The sequence below is a fragment of the Prionailurus bengalensis genome, chromosome B1 (assembly GCF_016509475.1).
Source record: "Prionailurus bengalensis isolate Pbe53 chromosome B1, Fcat_Pben_1.1_paternal_pri, whole genome shotgun sequence".
NCBI lineage: Eukaryota > Metazoa > Chordata > Mammalia > Carnivora > Felidae > Prionailurus > Prionailurus bengalensis.
This window is the reverse complement of record NC_057344.1, coordinates 174,980,729-174,996,183: the sequence shown is the minus strand read 5'-3', so window position 1 is coordinate 174,996,183 and position 15,455 is coordinate 174,980,729. Positions and strand designations below refer to the sequence as shown.

General features: G+C 42.6%; 1 protein-coding gene across 1 annotated transcript in view; it reads right to left on the bottom strand.

The window, feature by feature from the left end:
• The window catches only part of RELL1 (RELT like 1), a 69,413-nt gene that overhangs the window by 24,723 nt on the left and 29,235 nt on the right, over nucleotides 1-15,455 (bottom strand). The window contains exons 2-4 of the mRNA XM_043572805.1: nucleotides 10,761-10,985; nucleotides 8,320-8,391; nucleotides 1,042-1,099 (exon numbers count right to left, since the gene is read on the bottom strand). Coding sequence (XP_043428740.1) covers nucleotides 1,042-1,099; nucleotides 8,320-8,391; nucleotides 10,761-10,985 — 355 coding nt within the window. The remainder of the gene's footprint in view (nucleotides 1-1,041; nucleotides 1,100-8,319; nucleotides 8,392-10,760; nucleotides 10,986-15,455) is intronic.

Here is a 15,455-nt window from a genome sequence, read left to right as displayed (position 1 = left end):
ACCACATAGTGGAAAGTAGAATTCAAAATTTTTGTTTAACGACATCCGTTTGACAAACGTTCATCGAGTACCCGCGGTGCATAAAAGCCAATGGCAGGCACTATACCACGCCCAAAAATAACCGAGGCAAACACGCCGTGAGCCAACATGGTCCAAACACCATGGTCAGGGCTGGAACGTGGGAGAAATCCCAGCTCATATGTCTCTATGTAGCTGTATGAACTACACCACCAGGACTTCCTAAACAGAGCTTCCTGCATGAGCTTCCTGGTGAAAATGCAAGTCTAACACACCAGTCTGACAAACACAAGATATCCAAGATATGCCAGAAGCACCGCCCCACAGAGTAAGCAGGAAAAAGGTGCCAAACTCCTTGCCCTGTCCCTTGGTCCCAAGTTGCCTTCCTGGCCCTTCTTCCTACTGTCCACGGTGCGTTCTCTGGCCTCCCTGGACTGAACCTTTGGGGCTTTCTCCACCTACAAGCAAGCAGCCCCTGCCTCTTGTCTCTGCCTGTCGAACCTAGGTCAGATGGCATTGCTGTGGACCTTCTATGAACCTTCCGTCACCTCCCACTGGCCCCATGGAGTTTGCAGAGCATCCAGTCTTTGCTTCTCCCACAGCACAGTCATGCGCATCCCCATCGTAAGGCCTCACACCCACGCCTCCATTCCCCACTAGACTGAGTCTCCATGCCAACAATATGTGAATGCCCAGCTCCAGCACTGTGCCCAGCACTGAGCACTGACAACATTCTGGGTTGTCACATGGGGGACCGGGGGGGGGGGGGGGGGGGGGGGGGGGGGGGGGGGGGGGGGGGGGGGGGGGGGGGGGGGGGGGGGAGAAGACACCAGAATCTAGTGAGCAGAGACCAGGAACACCGATAAACATCCCAGGATGCACAGGACGGTGGCCCACAGCAAAGAATTATCTGGCCCAAATGTCAACAGTACCAAAGCTGGGAAACCTGTTCTAATAGATAAGCAAAAAAAAAAAAAAAAAAAAAAAAGTCCCACTGAATGGAGTGGAGGGAGAAGCGCTCACCTTTCAGGGTCACCCAGGCTGTTATCTGCTACCATTGCCTTTAAAACATCAACGTTTGCTAAGGAAAAAAAAAGAAAGTAAAGGATTACAATGGGATGAATCACATCAGCAATCCTAGAATTATTACATCAGAAAAGCTGTTGGTAGAAAAATAAGAAAGAAAAGAAAAGCTGTTGGGAAAACATCCGAGTTCCTTCAGTTCACAGGACCCTGGGGTCCCAGAGAAAGGAGAGTTTTTCCCAAGGCAACCCCTCGAAATGGCACCATCGACAGATAACTCACCATGCTGGAATTTAGTATGAGTGCCAGACAGTCTACACAAAGGAAAGCAGATTATTGCAGAGCTATGCTTCTGACACGTCATTCCAACATAACATAGAAATATACATTTCTTCCCCCGCTCCCAAACCACAGGGAAATTTACATGTTGCTATTCCACTGCATTCAACTCCCTTTGCTAAATATGCATGACATGCATGTCTTAAGAGACCTGTATTCTAAGTAACTAACTTGAATCTAAAAAAATAAATTAAAAAAATAAATAAATAAACCGGTTAAAAAAAAAAAAAAAGATCTGTATTCTAACAAGTTACATGTGCCCAAATCATAAGCCTTCACCTCTGGATCCACATGTATTATCAGGTCTGTCTCACATATAATCAGGGATGGGAGATAATTTTCCAGGTGGGCCATTTGGCTTAGCTCAGCTTCAGGACCATATAAGACCTTAACTCTGGCCAGATACTTTAAATTTCCAAGAGGTGGGCACAAATATAAGTTACCTAATATGGACTGAATTAAATTGGACTTCTAACATTAATTTTTCAAAAAATCCAAATTTTTAGGCGGAGGGTGTAGGCTATCAACAAAAACAAACTGTATCTAAGCTTCTTGGGTCCCCACTCCCCCTCCCCCTCCCGCCTCCACAAACACACATCTTTAAGCCTCTTACAGAGCAGTTAGACTCTCAAGGATGGAAGACTGAGTGTTCAAGTTCCTTTTGGATATTTAATTGGCAAGGCCAAATGTTATTACTGACTCCTACCCTTTTCATTGATTTTTAAAGTGCTGTTCTCATGAGGGACCACAAATTCTCCAGAGATGAAATAAAAAATCACTATTTATCATGTGAGCCAACACCAACATTTAACATTTAACATTTCAAATGACATCCCTAGGGGAAGAAAATTCAACACTACTGATTTTAAGTATTAACAGTGAAGGATTTATCCAGTGATTCTCAACTTTTTAAAAACTAAATTTATCTGGGTACCTGGGTGGCCCAGTTAAGCACCTGCTTCTTGATTTCGGCTCAGGTCATGATATCACTGTTTGTGAGTCTGAGCCCCACATCAGACTCCACACTGAGTATGGAGCCTGCTTGGGATTCTCTCTCTCTCCCTCTCTCTCTGCCCCTCCCCAACTTCTCTCAAATAAATTAAATTTAAGTTTTTTAATTGAAATAATTATTGGCCCACCCAGGAGCCTTTTGCGACATCTTTTTCCTAATCACCCTCTCATGAAATTCTAATCTTGAAGATGCATACCTGTTTGCATAGTAGATGCAAATCCGTGTTTTATATGTAAAATAATTAGGGGTTTTTGCTCCCATGATCCATTTCCCCCCTTTACAACCGTTACAAATAAACAGATTTTTTTAAAAGAAATATTAACACAACATGCCATCTTTTCTTTTTTTTTTTTTTTTTTTTTGTAAGTTTATTTATTTCTTTTGAGAGAGAGAGAGAGAGAGAGCGAACAGGGGAAGGGCAGAGAAAGGAGGAGAGACAGAATTCGAAGCAGGCTCCGCACCATCAGCACAGAGCCCAGTTGGGAGCTTGAACTCATGAACCGTGAGATCATGACCTGAGCCGAAATCAAGAGTTGGACACTTAACTGACTGAGCCCCCCAGGTGCACCCATTAACACAGCAGGCCATCTTTTCTAAAAGAAATATCCTCTTTGCCCTTCATGACTGTCTGTGAGGATGGCCAAATGCATTCCCTAACACACGTTTTGACCTAAGTAAGACTTGTCGTTACTGAAAACGTACTGAAATGGATCGGCAGCTTGTATGTTCTCCCACACAACAAAGAAGACACGCTACCTTCTGTGACACAAACTCCAATACAGTCTAGTGATGTCACTCATTTTCCTTTTGGCTAATAATGAGGATGCACAAAATTAATTTCTGTGTAGTCAAGGGGTTTAGGGAATACCCACAGTAATTTGCCAGTTGACGCTTACTCTCTGCCATCTAAACTTCAAGACTACAAACATTAAAGAGGGAAAACAACAACAACAAAAAAGGTATGAAAATAAAGATAGCACTAACGGCACTCACTTACAAGAATGGGCTTTTTAAAAACAAAAGTTTAAATTAGTTGCCGGAGAAAATTTACCACCTCTCAAGATGACCTTCCTTAGAAACATGGAGTCAGAAAATGATCGAGGAAGATTATTAAAATACATTAAAATCATTCCTAAAACTGTTCTTTTATAAACTTGTGTTATTTTTTCTATATTTATGTGCTCGTGTACCTCGCCCTTATCTCTCATAAAAATTAATAAATAGGCCCATTGTTTGCTATGAGTGAATTCTTTAAGAGTGGACTCAAGTTTCTGTGTAAACATGACCCACACCCTCCCTGTCCGAGGAGGTTCAGTGTGTGAGGTCATGTGGTTTCCCGGGATGAAAAAACTTTCGAACATAACCTCACCATTAGGACTCAAACACATGCTTGAATTTGGCTGTAAAATTACTATGAAGGAACAATCATCTGATTAAGTTCTTTTGAATATGTATCTCCTCCTTGATTGTGACTCATAACTCCAATAAGCCATAAAAGATGGCTCCCCTGCTCTTGTCAACATTCTGTCGACTATACTTCCCTTCATGGGTATCCAGAGAATGGGAGGGGTCAGTTACAGGGCAAGGAAAGCCTGTCAGGAACAGGAGACATTTTCTAGAGGGTAGTAATTTCATGAAATGCTTCCTCTCTTCTGTCCTGAATTTCTGCCTGATCTTAGGTATAAAGCAGTGAAAATCAGGCAGGAGAAATGCCCTATTTCTTCCGCTACCAGTCTTTTCTGCAAACATTCCCTTGCAATCAAGGCAAATCCCCAGGCCAGAACTATTGCCACCGGCCAAATCTAAGTGCCTGCCATGTGCCAGCCACTGACCGAAAGCTTTAGAGACCCTACCATGTTTGACTCTCCTGACAAGTCCAGAATAGACAGAATCATCATGCCCATTTTATAGATACAGAGGCTGAGGCACTAAAGATCATAACTGACTGGCCAGAGTCACACAGCTAGCGTGACAGAGCTGGACACAAACCCTGGTCCATCTGACTTTGGGTGGGTGCTTTTGACCCCATGTTATCCTTTTCATTCTTCAATGTCCAAGTCCCTACCCAAATGATCAATAGTTTAATGCTTCATAGGGCATTTGCATAATCATTAAAGCAATTTTCAGAGACCTACTCGGTAATGATAATTTGTAATGGAACCCCTCCTGACATAATATCAATTGAACCCCAAGGTAAGCATTTCACAAAAGGATCTCCCTGCCTAGAATAATCACAATATCTTCATTGTTACCAGATCAGACAGTTTAAGGGCCTGCAAGAGAGCTATAAACGTGCAGGTATTTTCCAAATTCCCATAGAACCCAAGAAAACCCCAATGACCACCCACACACTCTTCAATTCAATCTATTTACAAAGATAAATTAAGGGTAGCACTGTGGTTAATCCAAGCCTTGAGATTAGCAGGACAGTGATCAGTATGCAGGTCAGCTGATAAATGTATCCCTCAAAAGATTTACCTAAACGAACCTGATTTGCAACATTCGAGACACGATATGTTTAAACCATAAGCAAGAATGTCACCATGAGTACAGGTGAAATATTACCCCATTAGTCAAATTAAAAATGCAAAGCAGAAGACTATTCATAAATCATGATAGCAAATGTTTTAAAATATGTAAGTACAGGCAAAGAAAACCTAAATAAACATGGCAAATGGTAATGGATGGGTTGTATTTAATTGTATTCCTTTTTTTTTTTTTTCAATTTTAAAGGAAAAGTTACGTTACCGTGTGCTTACAATTAAAGAAATGGAAAACTGAATTAATGTCAATAGGCAGGTCTAAATTGATATTAAGTCCAGAGACTGCTAAAGACATAGACAAAAGATTAAAAATGCATTTGTTCTCTAGAGAATTGAAGTCTCAAAGCAAACCAAAGAAGCTAGGATATAAACTGGTAAGAGACCCAACTATGGATCTAATTCCCTAGCTGTGGTTTGGGCACAGGCTGGAAGGAAGCTAGAGATGGCCATGTCTGGAAAAGGGATGTCCAGTGAGGTCAGATGTCTCCTGGTGGCCAAGGAGAACCAAGGGCCACCCAAAGGATCCGAACCACCACTCATGCTCACAGGTCACTGGAGAAATCACAGGAGACAAATGAAGGCATGGACCAGGGGAGAGGGGAAAAACCAGGGAGCAGAGGAGAAAGAAGGAAAACAGTACCTTAGCTGTTACTTTCATGTACCTACCGGTAATTAACACAGAGGAAACAAAAAGGTTTCTTCCCAAAAGGAAAAGGACATCATTAAAAAAGAAAAGGACAGACCTGTTTGCCCATGAGGGTGGGAGGTAGGCAACTACACAGCAAGCTTGTTCCAGAAAGTCAAACGCTTTTCCTCTGCTGTAATGAAGCAGAGTGCCACTGTTGGCCCATCCTGCCATATGCTGCTTGTCGTATGAGCCCTGGGCCAGTTTCCTCATCTGCAAGATGTGATGGTAAAAGGGCCTACCTCCATAAGGTAGTTTTGAGAATTTAATGACTTAATGCTTAAGAGTTTTATAAACTATCCCAGCTGTACACTTTATCTCTTTGAAAGGAAGACACCTCCATCCCTCCTTCCTGCTACCAGGAAAGAGGCAGTCACAGCAAGTGGTTAAGTACAGACTCTGGAGTCAGATGCTACAGTTCAAATCTCAGCTCTGCCACTTGCCAGCCGTGTGATGTTGGCAAGCCAGTTAAGCACTGTGGGCCTTTTGGTTTCTCAATTGTAAATTGGGAATGAAGTATCTGAATCGAAAGGTTGTTAGTCCCTAGAAAGCCCTCAGGGCCACCATATGGCAAACACTCAGCTCATACAAGGAAGTTGTACATAAGAACTTCAGCCCTTGCAAAGTTTTCACAATTTATTTATTTCTCATCCAACAGTCAGTCCCACCACATCCCATACTAACTAATTTAGCAGCTGCCCCAGCTCTCAGAAGCCCCAGTCCCAAAGGCCCCCAAGATCCCAAAGCCATGTGAGGTAGTTTCCAATGCACAAGGCACGCCATGCCTCACCGTGTGTACCTCCATTGGCCTGACGTTTCCACGCCAAGAACATATTTGTTTATTTCTTGTGCAAATTAAAAATGATTTCTTATGTAGAAATGTGCACCATTGGGTATTAATGAATAACATCACCAAATATCGTTCCCTGAAGGAAGGTCTCTGGAAGGCAGAGATCAAAATCCAAGTATTCTGGTCATTTTTGTTCTTACTTTAAATGCCATTCTAATAAGATTGATTATGTGGTTTTACATCCTGTAGAAACTGAAACCACAAATTAAAGAGAGGAGAGGGAATGCTGTGTAGTTGAAAGAGACCCAGCTAGGGCTAAGCTGTTCACTGACCATGTGAACTCAACTACTTGAAGCCTTCGTTTCTGCACCCGTAAAATGGGTATAACAATACTAATTTTAGAGGTGCCTGGGTGGCTCAGCCAGTTAAGTATCTGACTCTTAATTCTGGCTCAGGTCACGGTCTCATGGTCGTGGGATCCAGCCCCCGAGTCGGGCTCTGCACTATAACAGTGTGGGGTCTGCTTGGGATTCTTTCTTTCTCTCTCTGCCCCTCCCCCACTCATGCTCTTTTCTCTCTCTCTCTCTCTCTCTCAAATAAATAAACATTTTAAGAAAAACAATACCAACTTTAGAGGGATAGTGTGAGGATTAAATGAGATTACTTACGAAAAGCACACTGTAAAGAGTAATGAAAATGATGCGGAACCAGCTGAAACTGCGGTTTCTCTAAGTCAAAAGGCTGACCCACACCCAGGGCCGGGCAGGTGCTCTGCTTGACAGTGAGGCTGTGGGGGTGGGGCTCCCCAGGGAAGAGCAGCAGCATCTACTTAGCAGTACGGCTAGTTTCCCCTTCGGACGAATGGCTCGGCTGCATCGGTGTGCCCTACAGCACCTCTGTGACGGGAGCCAGGACAGAGCCCAAGGAAGAGGTTTTCTTTTCGATTCTCGTGAGAACTCAAAGTATGGCGTTCTGCAGCTATTGGAGATGTGGCCAACGAGTTCCACATGCCCCAAAAGTCACTGAGAGCCTCACCCTGTGCACCCCTGTAATGGTGTCCTACAGAAATAATAACCAGTGTTCTGAACAAGAACCCTGATTTATCAAATCAAGATTCAGTTCATCCTCCACTTCAGAAGAGAGGAGTTAAGAGCACATTTCCGAGGGGGGAAATTGCTTATGTCCACAAAGGTTAAACTTTTAAAAAATTGGAACACTTGAGAATAGATCCCAGAAGAGGCAAATCCATGGAGACAGAAGCAGAGAGGTCGCCGGAGGGTGGCCGGGGGAGGGCGGTGGGGTGTGGACGGTGACTGTTTAATGGGTACAGAGTTTCAGTTTGGGATGATGAAAACATTCTGGAACAAGGCAGTAGTGATGGCTTACATCATTATGAATGTACTTAATGGTACCGAACTGTACCTTTAATGGTAACTTTTTATGTTTTGCCTATTTTACCACAGCTTTTTTTAATACAAAAAAAAAAAAAAAGAAAGGAACAGACGATGTTTGAGCGCCTACTATACTAATAAGCATTTTACATGCAGGATGTCACAACAATGTTACCATATAAATATTATTTATTATCCTCCTTTTAAAAACAGGTGGAAATGGAGACTCCATGAGGTAATGTGACTTCCCTCAAATCAAAGTGAGGCCAGGACTAGAAGGTGAGCCTCCAGGGCGGGCTTTATGCACTACTCACACCCACTGACTCTCTGAAAACACACGTGAAACTCTCATGGTTGGATAACCTGAAAGCTTAATGGATTAATGAGCTTAGGTAAAAGGTGCTGCCAATGACCAGAAATATTGACAGGAAAGTTCATACAAATTCTGACTCTCTGAAGCAAGTTTTCAATAACACATATGAATATCGAATTGTTCTGGAACACTAAAACATCCATACCTTCATTTTTCATGATGTAGTGAACAATCTGCCCAACGGTGTCACTGTTTTCATTTACACTGTCATTCAACTCTGAAAGAGAAGGCAGAGGAGGGTATGGGTTAAATTGGTCACTTCTGTGGATTCCATGACACCTCACTGAACAGTCTCAAGAAAGCTCTTGCCGTGGCACTAAGGGTCTAGGCTTTCTTCCTTCAGCCCCAAACTGCCTGGGGCACAGTCCATGGTGATTTCCTTGGCATATATAACAGACATAACGAGTACCAGAATTATCCATCAACCGTCTTCCCAAGTCCAAACACCCACTCACTTTCATGCATCTGTATCAGTCATTACTACTATATTCCTCTCTCATCATTTCCTTAAACCCTTAGGGGAAATGGGAAGAAGATAGTTAATTAAAAGAAAAAATTCTCGGGGCGCCTGGGTGGCTCAGTCGGTTAAGCGGCCGACTTCAGCTCAGGTCATGATCTCGCGGTCCGTGAGTTCGAGCCCCGCGTCGGGCTCTGTGCTGACAGCTCAGAGCCTGGAGCCTGTTTCAGATTCTGTGTCTCCCTCTCTCTGACCCTCCCCCGTTCATGCTCTGTCTCTCTCTGTCTCAAAAATAAATAAACGTTAAAAAAAAAAAAAAAAAGAAAAGAAAAAGAAAAAATTCTCCTTGGATTTATTTATTTATTTATTTATTTATTTATTTATTTTGCATGCAAGTGAGTAGGGGAGGGACAGAGAGAGAGGGAGACACAGAATCCGAAGCAGACCCCATGCTCAGTGCAGAGTCTGACGTGGAGCTCAATCTCACAACTGCAGATCACAATGTGAGCCGATATCAAGAGTCCGACACTTAACCAACTGAGCCACCCAGGCACCCCCCGCCTTGGATTTTCTTTTAAGTGCAGGTGTACTACATTAATTCAGAGTATGAATTTTTGGGGGGCAATTATTCATCCATGTTTATAAGCCTCTCCTTTCTTTTAAATACACTTGCAACTGACCTAAATTTCAGCCGTGGTTATTTGCCCACAGACCGTTAACTTTATGAGACTCTGTATATGTGACAGTGTTCGAAGAAAAATCAAACCTCCACTCTGAAACTGTGTAATTTCAGGGAGGAAGGAAAAAGGAGGGTTGAAATACACCATCTTAGTTCACAGAGAACGAATCAAGGTGTGCAGTGTCCTACTCGTGTACCTGGGAAGGTGTCTTCTCCATCCATAGTCAGCTTCCCCCTCTGTGAAAACACACATCTGGCCGGACGGCGCAAATGTTGACCTGCTAAGCCGGCCTACAGAGCATCTTTGAAGGAGGGGAGGAGGAGGCTTGCTTTCTATTGACAAACACTCAGCTTTGGTTTGCTCACAGCTACACATGACTCATCCTGCAACCGGGTTCTCTCTCTGCCTCAAAGGTCAGTGGGGGTGGGAAAAACCAACAGGCCAGCAGGCTGGCAAGGAATGAGGAAGCTCTCCGCAGTCCGCCCTTTGGACTTGCTCGAAAGGTGACCTACTCCAAATGTCCCCCTCTGCAAAAACTGACCTTTGAGGAGCTGAAAGGGATAAGGAAGGTTAGCTACTACTCCCCAACTCCAAGTCTGGGAATGTCCCTGAAGGATGGTTGAAAAAAAACATCTATGAAGAAAGAAAATCTCATTCTCTTGGGTGTTTCTGAACATTGCCTAACACTCCACGTTAAGAGGAAAAGGTAAGATATCCTCAAGTTAATCTAAGGCACCATTTCTCGCCACACTTTTATCGCACTGTTGACACAATTATTTTACTTAATAAATATAAATTTCAGTCACACAGATTTAAGATCAAATTCCCCCAGCAAGAGTAATACCATACAAGTGGTGAGAGCTATTTATATTTCACATTATCCTTATTAGAATCTCTTTTAATAATAATAGTAAAGATTCATATTTACTGAGTGGGCTTATGTGCCAAATACCAAATGCATCATCTCTCTAAATTCCACAATAATCCTACAAAGTGGAGATCACTGCCCTCATTTAAATTAAATTAAATTGGCATGAAATTAACTAAGATTAAATTCTAGTTAAATTATACATAGTAGGGATTTAGAGCATATGTGACTTGCCCAAGGTCACAAGGAATGAGCTGGTAGGTGTTTCGTAAAGGACAGGCAGGTTTCAAGCTCTAGGTGGGGTTACTACGAAATCTACACGGACACTCCGCCATACCACCTACTGTGAAGATGGACCATTTTGCCTCATAGAGATGGAAAATACATATGACTGGTTACTTATTTCAAAATTGCCCCCACTTGGGGCACCTGGCTGGCTCAGTCAGTACAGCATGCGACTCTTGATCTCAGAGTGGCGGGTTCGAGCCCCACACTAGGTGTAGAGATTAAAAATAAAATAAAATCGTAAAAAAAAAAATGGTCTCTATCCACATCTCCATAAAGAGAATGCAGGTATTTACCTATCTTTTCAACCTTTTCCTCTTCCACATCTTGCTCGGCTTCTGTTGTACAACGATAGCCTTTCTTCTTGAGCAGGTGGCAGATGAGGACGCCGAAGAGACCCATGATGAAGAACACAGGGACGAGCGCATATGCGATATACTCTGGGTGTCCATTGCCGGTATTGTTAGTGGGCGACGGTGTCGTCTCTGTTTTGGAGTGCAACGTGCGGCTGCCACCATTGTCTACAGGAAGAAATACACACGGCCACGTCAGACGTCTGTCGGAGGCAAGAAAAACCTGACAACACTGGGGAACGTGCACGTTAAATCCGAGTCTCCTCCCCAAACCGTGGGCCACGTGGAGACTGGTGGGTCTGGCAGCACAGAACACAGGCTGAGGGCCGGGCTTGGCTCGAAGTCTGAGTCCCCTTCCTGTCCCTGCTCCTCATAAACTAGGTCCCACCCTGGGAATTTCTTTCAAAACCTCCCAAGCTAGTGTGTGCTTCTTCAGCTGTGGCAGCACCCACACAGGGCAGAAAGCATGTACAGAGTTCCGGTGAAACATAAGCACAAAGCAAACACGCTATCGTTCGGTGGCATTATAGCGGGGTGCTTAGTGGTTAAGAGCATGGACCCAGGAGACCCGGGTTCAAGTCCTGGCTGTACCACCTAGCAGCTGGGTGACACTGGGCAATAACTTAGCATCTCCATGCCTCAGTTTCTCGTGAAACAGGCATACTAATAGAAGCGTCCCACCCTTCTAGGGTGTTATGAAGGAGAAATAAATTATCCACGTAAAACATTTCGAACCATTTTGACAACATACTAAATGCTCAACTACGGCAGTCACCATGCTAGGCGTGTGTGATATATCACTGAGTAAAACAAAGATCCTTGTCCTCACGGAGCTTATGTTCTAGAAGGGTTTAGTAAGCTGACAGACCTAAAATATGCGAAAGAGAAAAATCCAGAATGGCATCAGTCCCTAAACAAAACACATGGGCAGGTCACAGGTTGAGAGAAATGCCGTGGAAGGCATACACATGGGTAAACAGAAGAAAGAATAACAGCAGGGACCTGTTTTATGACAACAAAAATAGGGCGGCTGGGAAGGAGGCATCTTTCAGAGAAAAGGAGAAGTTTGCCTGTGGGCATGTCAAAGCATCACGTGGACTTATTACCAGAGGTGGCAGACATCCAAGCCTGCAGGGATACCACACGTAGGCTCCCAAGAGGTGCATGCGCATGGGGATCTGAATCTCCTCTATGAAGGACAGTGAGAGGCAGAGAGCCTGGTGCAGTCATGAGACATGGCCAATGAAGATACCAGAGAAAGAGCAAATTACATAGAAAACCAGCTCACAGACACAAAATGAGAAGAGAATTATCAAACGAAGGAAGGGGTCAGGCAGGATGAGAAGTAAAGGGAAATGTAAGATTTGATTGAAATGAAGGCTCGTTATTTGGAATACTCAGATTCTGAAGTGCTAAAATGAAGTTCTCTACATCAGGGAGATTCACAGTGCTGTTTAAGAAACCCAGAAATAGGAGGATGCCAGGGTGGCTCAGTTGGTTAAGCATCCAAGTCTTGATTTTGGCTCCAGTCATGATCTTGTGATTTGTGAACTTGAGCCTTGCATCAGGCTCTGCACTGACAGCGTGCGGCCTGCTTGGGATTCATTCTCTCTCTCTCTCTCTCTCTCTCTCTCTCTCTCTCTCTCTCTCTCTGTCTCTCTCTCTCCCTCTGCCTTAAAAAAATTAAAAAAGAAAAAAACAGAAAAGAAACTCAGAAATTGGAAAACTAAATACACTTAATTATAAGCTCTCTCAAAGAGTGTTTTGATAAAAAAGAATCCACGTGGCAATGATTGAATGGGACAAATATCAGGTGTGAAATAACCACATTGCATTATTGCAGCAAACAGAAGCCCAATTTGCAAACCAGAGGCCATACAAAGGACTATCAGTCTTTCACATGGAAATATCCATTACCTTTGAACATGAAAGGAAATTGCTGGTTTCTTAGGTTTGTAAAAGGCTGCTTTCATTATTTTATCAGACAATCTCTAGAATTGGGGATAACCTATTTTTTTTTCTGATTTATCTTCCAGGAATCAATATAATAAATGAATGAACAAATAAATGGAAGTACACGCACACGCGCACACACACACACACACACACACACACACACTTCCCTAAAAATGCACAAATATATCATCTAAGTCAGGATTTAATTACCAGCCTTTCAGTAAAAACCAGAAACATTTCTTTAACTCCTTTTATAATTCTAAGTAAGTCTTATTTAAAAATTCCTTTTTTGAAGTTTATTTATTTATTTTGAGAGAGAGAGAAAGCAGGGGAGGGGTAGAGAGAGGGAGACAGAATCCCAAGCAGGCTCTGTGCTATCAGCACAGAGTCCGAAATGGGACTCAGACCCATGAAACCACAAGATAGTGACCTGAGCCAAAATAAAGAGTCGCACGCTTAACCGACTGAGGCATCCAGGTGTCCCTATTAATTCCTTTTTAGTAACATATATTCCATGTAACAGGAATAGGTGAAGCAGGCAACATGCTAAGACCGAGAGAGTTTTACTCAGAATCATGGTCTGTTTCAATCTGGAAGTGACAACCAATTCTCTTTGGAGGGCAGTAGGAATAGGGACAAAAGCGGAGGGGCTCAGAATTGGAGCCAACAGCTCCTCCTGAATCAGGGGGTTGAGAATGTGTCTTTATCATCCATTTGGTATTTGGCAAACCCTTGCAAATACTACATTATTTAGAGTCTGTGATTTACAAACAAGTATCAGTCACTTAATCTCATAATTATTCTACCATGGGAAAACTGAAGAAGATATGAATCTAAATTAGTGAAACATGAATTACAGAGAGACGCAATATAGCACTGGGGTTACAAGGTCAGAACGCCCGACATGAATAACAGTTTCGCCATCTATTAGGCATGTCACCTTGGGCAAGTTACTTCATTGTTCTATGTTCAGTTGCCTCATTATTAAATAAAATCAAAATGATTATATCTTTCTAGGATGATTTTAAAACATGGCCCCAAATCCTTTGGTACTGCTCCAACTGAGAAGTCTGTACCTCCTACCCTTGAATATATACTCTGAGGTTTGCCTGATCAATAGAATATGGAGTGACACTTTGTCAGTTTCCACCTCCTGTCTCTTGGGGCACTTGCTTTTGGAAACTAATCACCCTGCTGTGCAGAAACCGAAGGTTCCTCAAGAAAAGAACCCAATAACGGTCATCAACTTGCCAACTCTGTAACTGAGTATCTTAGAAGTAGACCCGAGGGCCCCAGCTAGTGATGCATGGAACAAACATGAGCTGTTTCTGAATCCTGACAAGTTGTAGATTTCTAAGCAAAATGAGTGACTGTTGTTGTTTTGAGCCACAAAGCTTTGAGGTAAATTGTTATACACCAAATAGAAACTAGAAGACTACTTCATGGAGTCATCGTAAGGATTAAATATATTAATATGTAAAGCACGTAGAAGAGTGTTTAGGAAGAGGCACGCATTGTAAAAGTGTTTACTCACCACCTTGATAGAACTGTACTATCCAATATGGTGGCCACTAGCCACAAATAGCTATTTAAATTTAAGTCAATTAAGAGGCGCCTGGGTGGCTCAGTTGGTTAAGCGTCTGACTCTTGACTTCCGCTGAGGTCATGATCCATGGTTTGTGAGATGGAACCCTGCGTTGAGCTTTGCACTTGACAGCATGGAGCCTGCTTGGATTCTCTCTCTCTCTCTCTCTCTCTCTCTCTCTCTCTCTCTCTCTCTTTGCCCCTCCCTCGCTCACACGCATGCTTTTTTTCTCTCTCACTTTCAAAAATAAACATTTTAAATGTAAGCCAATAAAAATGACGTAAAATTAAAAATCCGGTTCTTCAGTTGCATTAATCACATTCTAAGCGTTCAGTAGTCACATGGGTAGTAATTGCTACCATACTGGACAGGTCAGATAAAAAACATTTTCGGGGCCCCCGGGTGGCTCTGTCGGTTAAGCGTCAGACTTCAGCTCAGGTCATGATCTCATGGTTTGTGAGTTTGAGCCCCACGTCAGGCTCTGTGCTGACAGCTCAGAGCCTGGAGCCTGCTTCGGATTCTGTGTCTCCTGCTCTTTGTCCCTCTGTTGCTTGTGCTCTCTCTCTCTCTCAAAAGCAAATAAATAAACATTAAAAAATTTTTAAGAACATTTTCATCATCTCCAAAAGTTCTGTTGGACAGCCCTGTTATAGACTACAAAGAACTGCTAAAAAGCGGTTGACTTGAGAATCTACTGTGACCTACCATAGCAATTCAATAAAAATAACTTTAAAATTACAAAGTAACTATTCACAAATAATGCCTTAAAACATTGTTAACTTAGGCAAATCTAGTTTTCCTTCAGTTTACACTAAAGACTTGTTTAGAGACATTGACCATCTTTCTCTTTCTCCCCAGCTGAGTCATATCTGAATTACAAACAAATTATTTGAATCCAATTTAATAGCAAAAGTGGTCACCACACTCTCTATAAAACAAAAAAATGGCAACAATATGAATTTTGATCATGGGATAGTAAGAAAATATCTAAGTCAGTCATTATCCACCCATTTGATTGAATAATATGCATCATTTAAAACTATAAAGATTTCATGAAGACATGAGAAAACACTTAAGATACAATGTTGAATATAAAA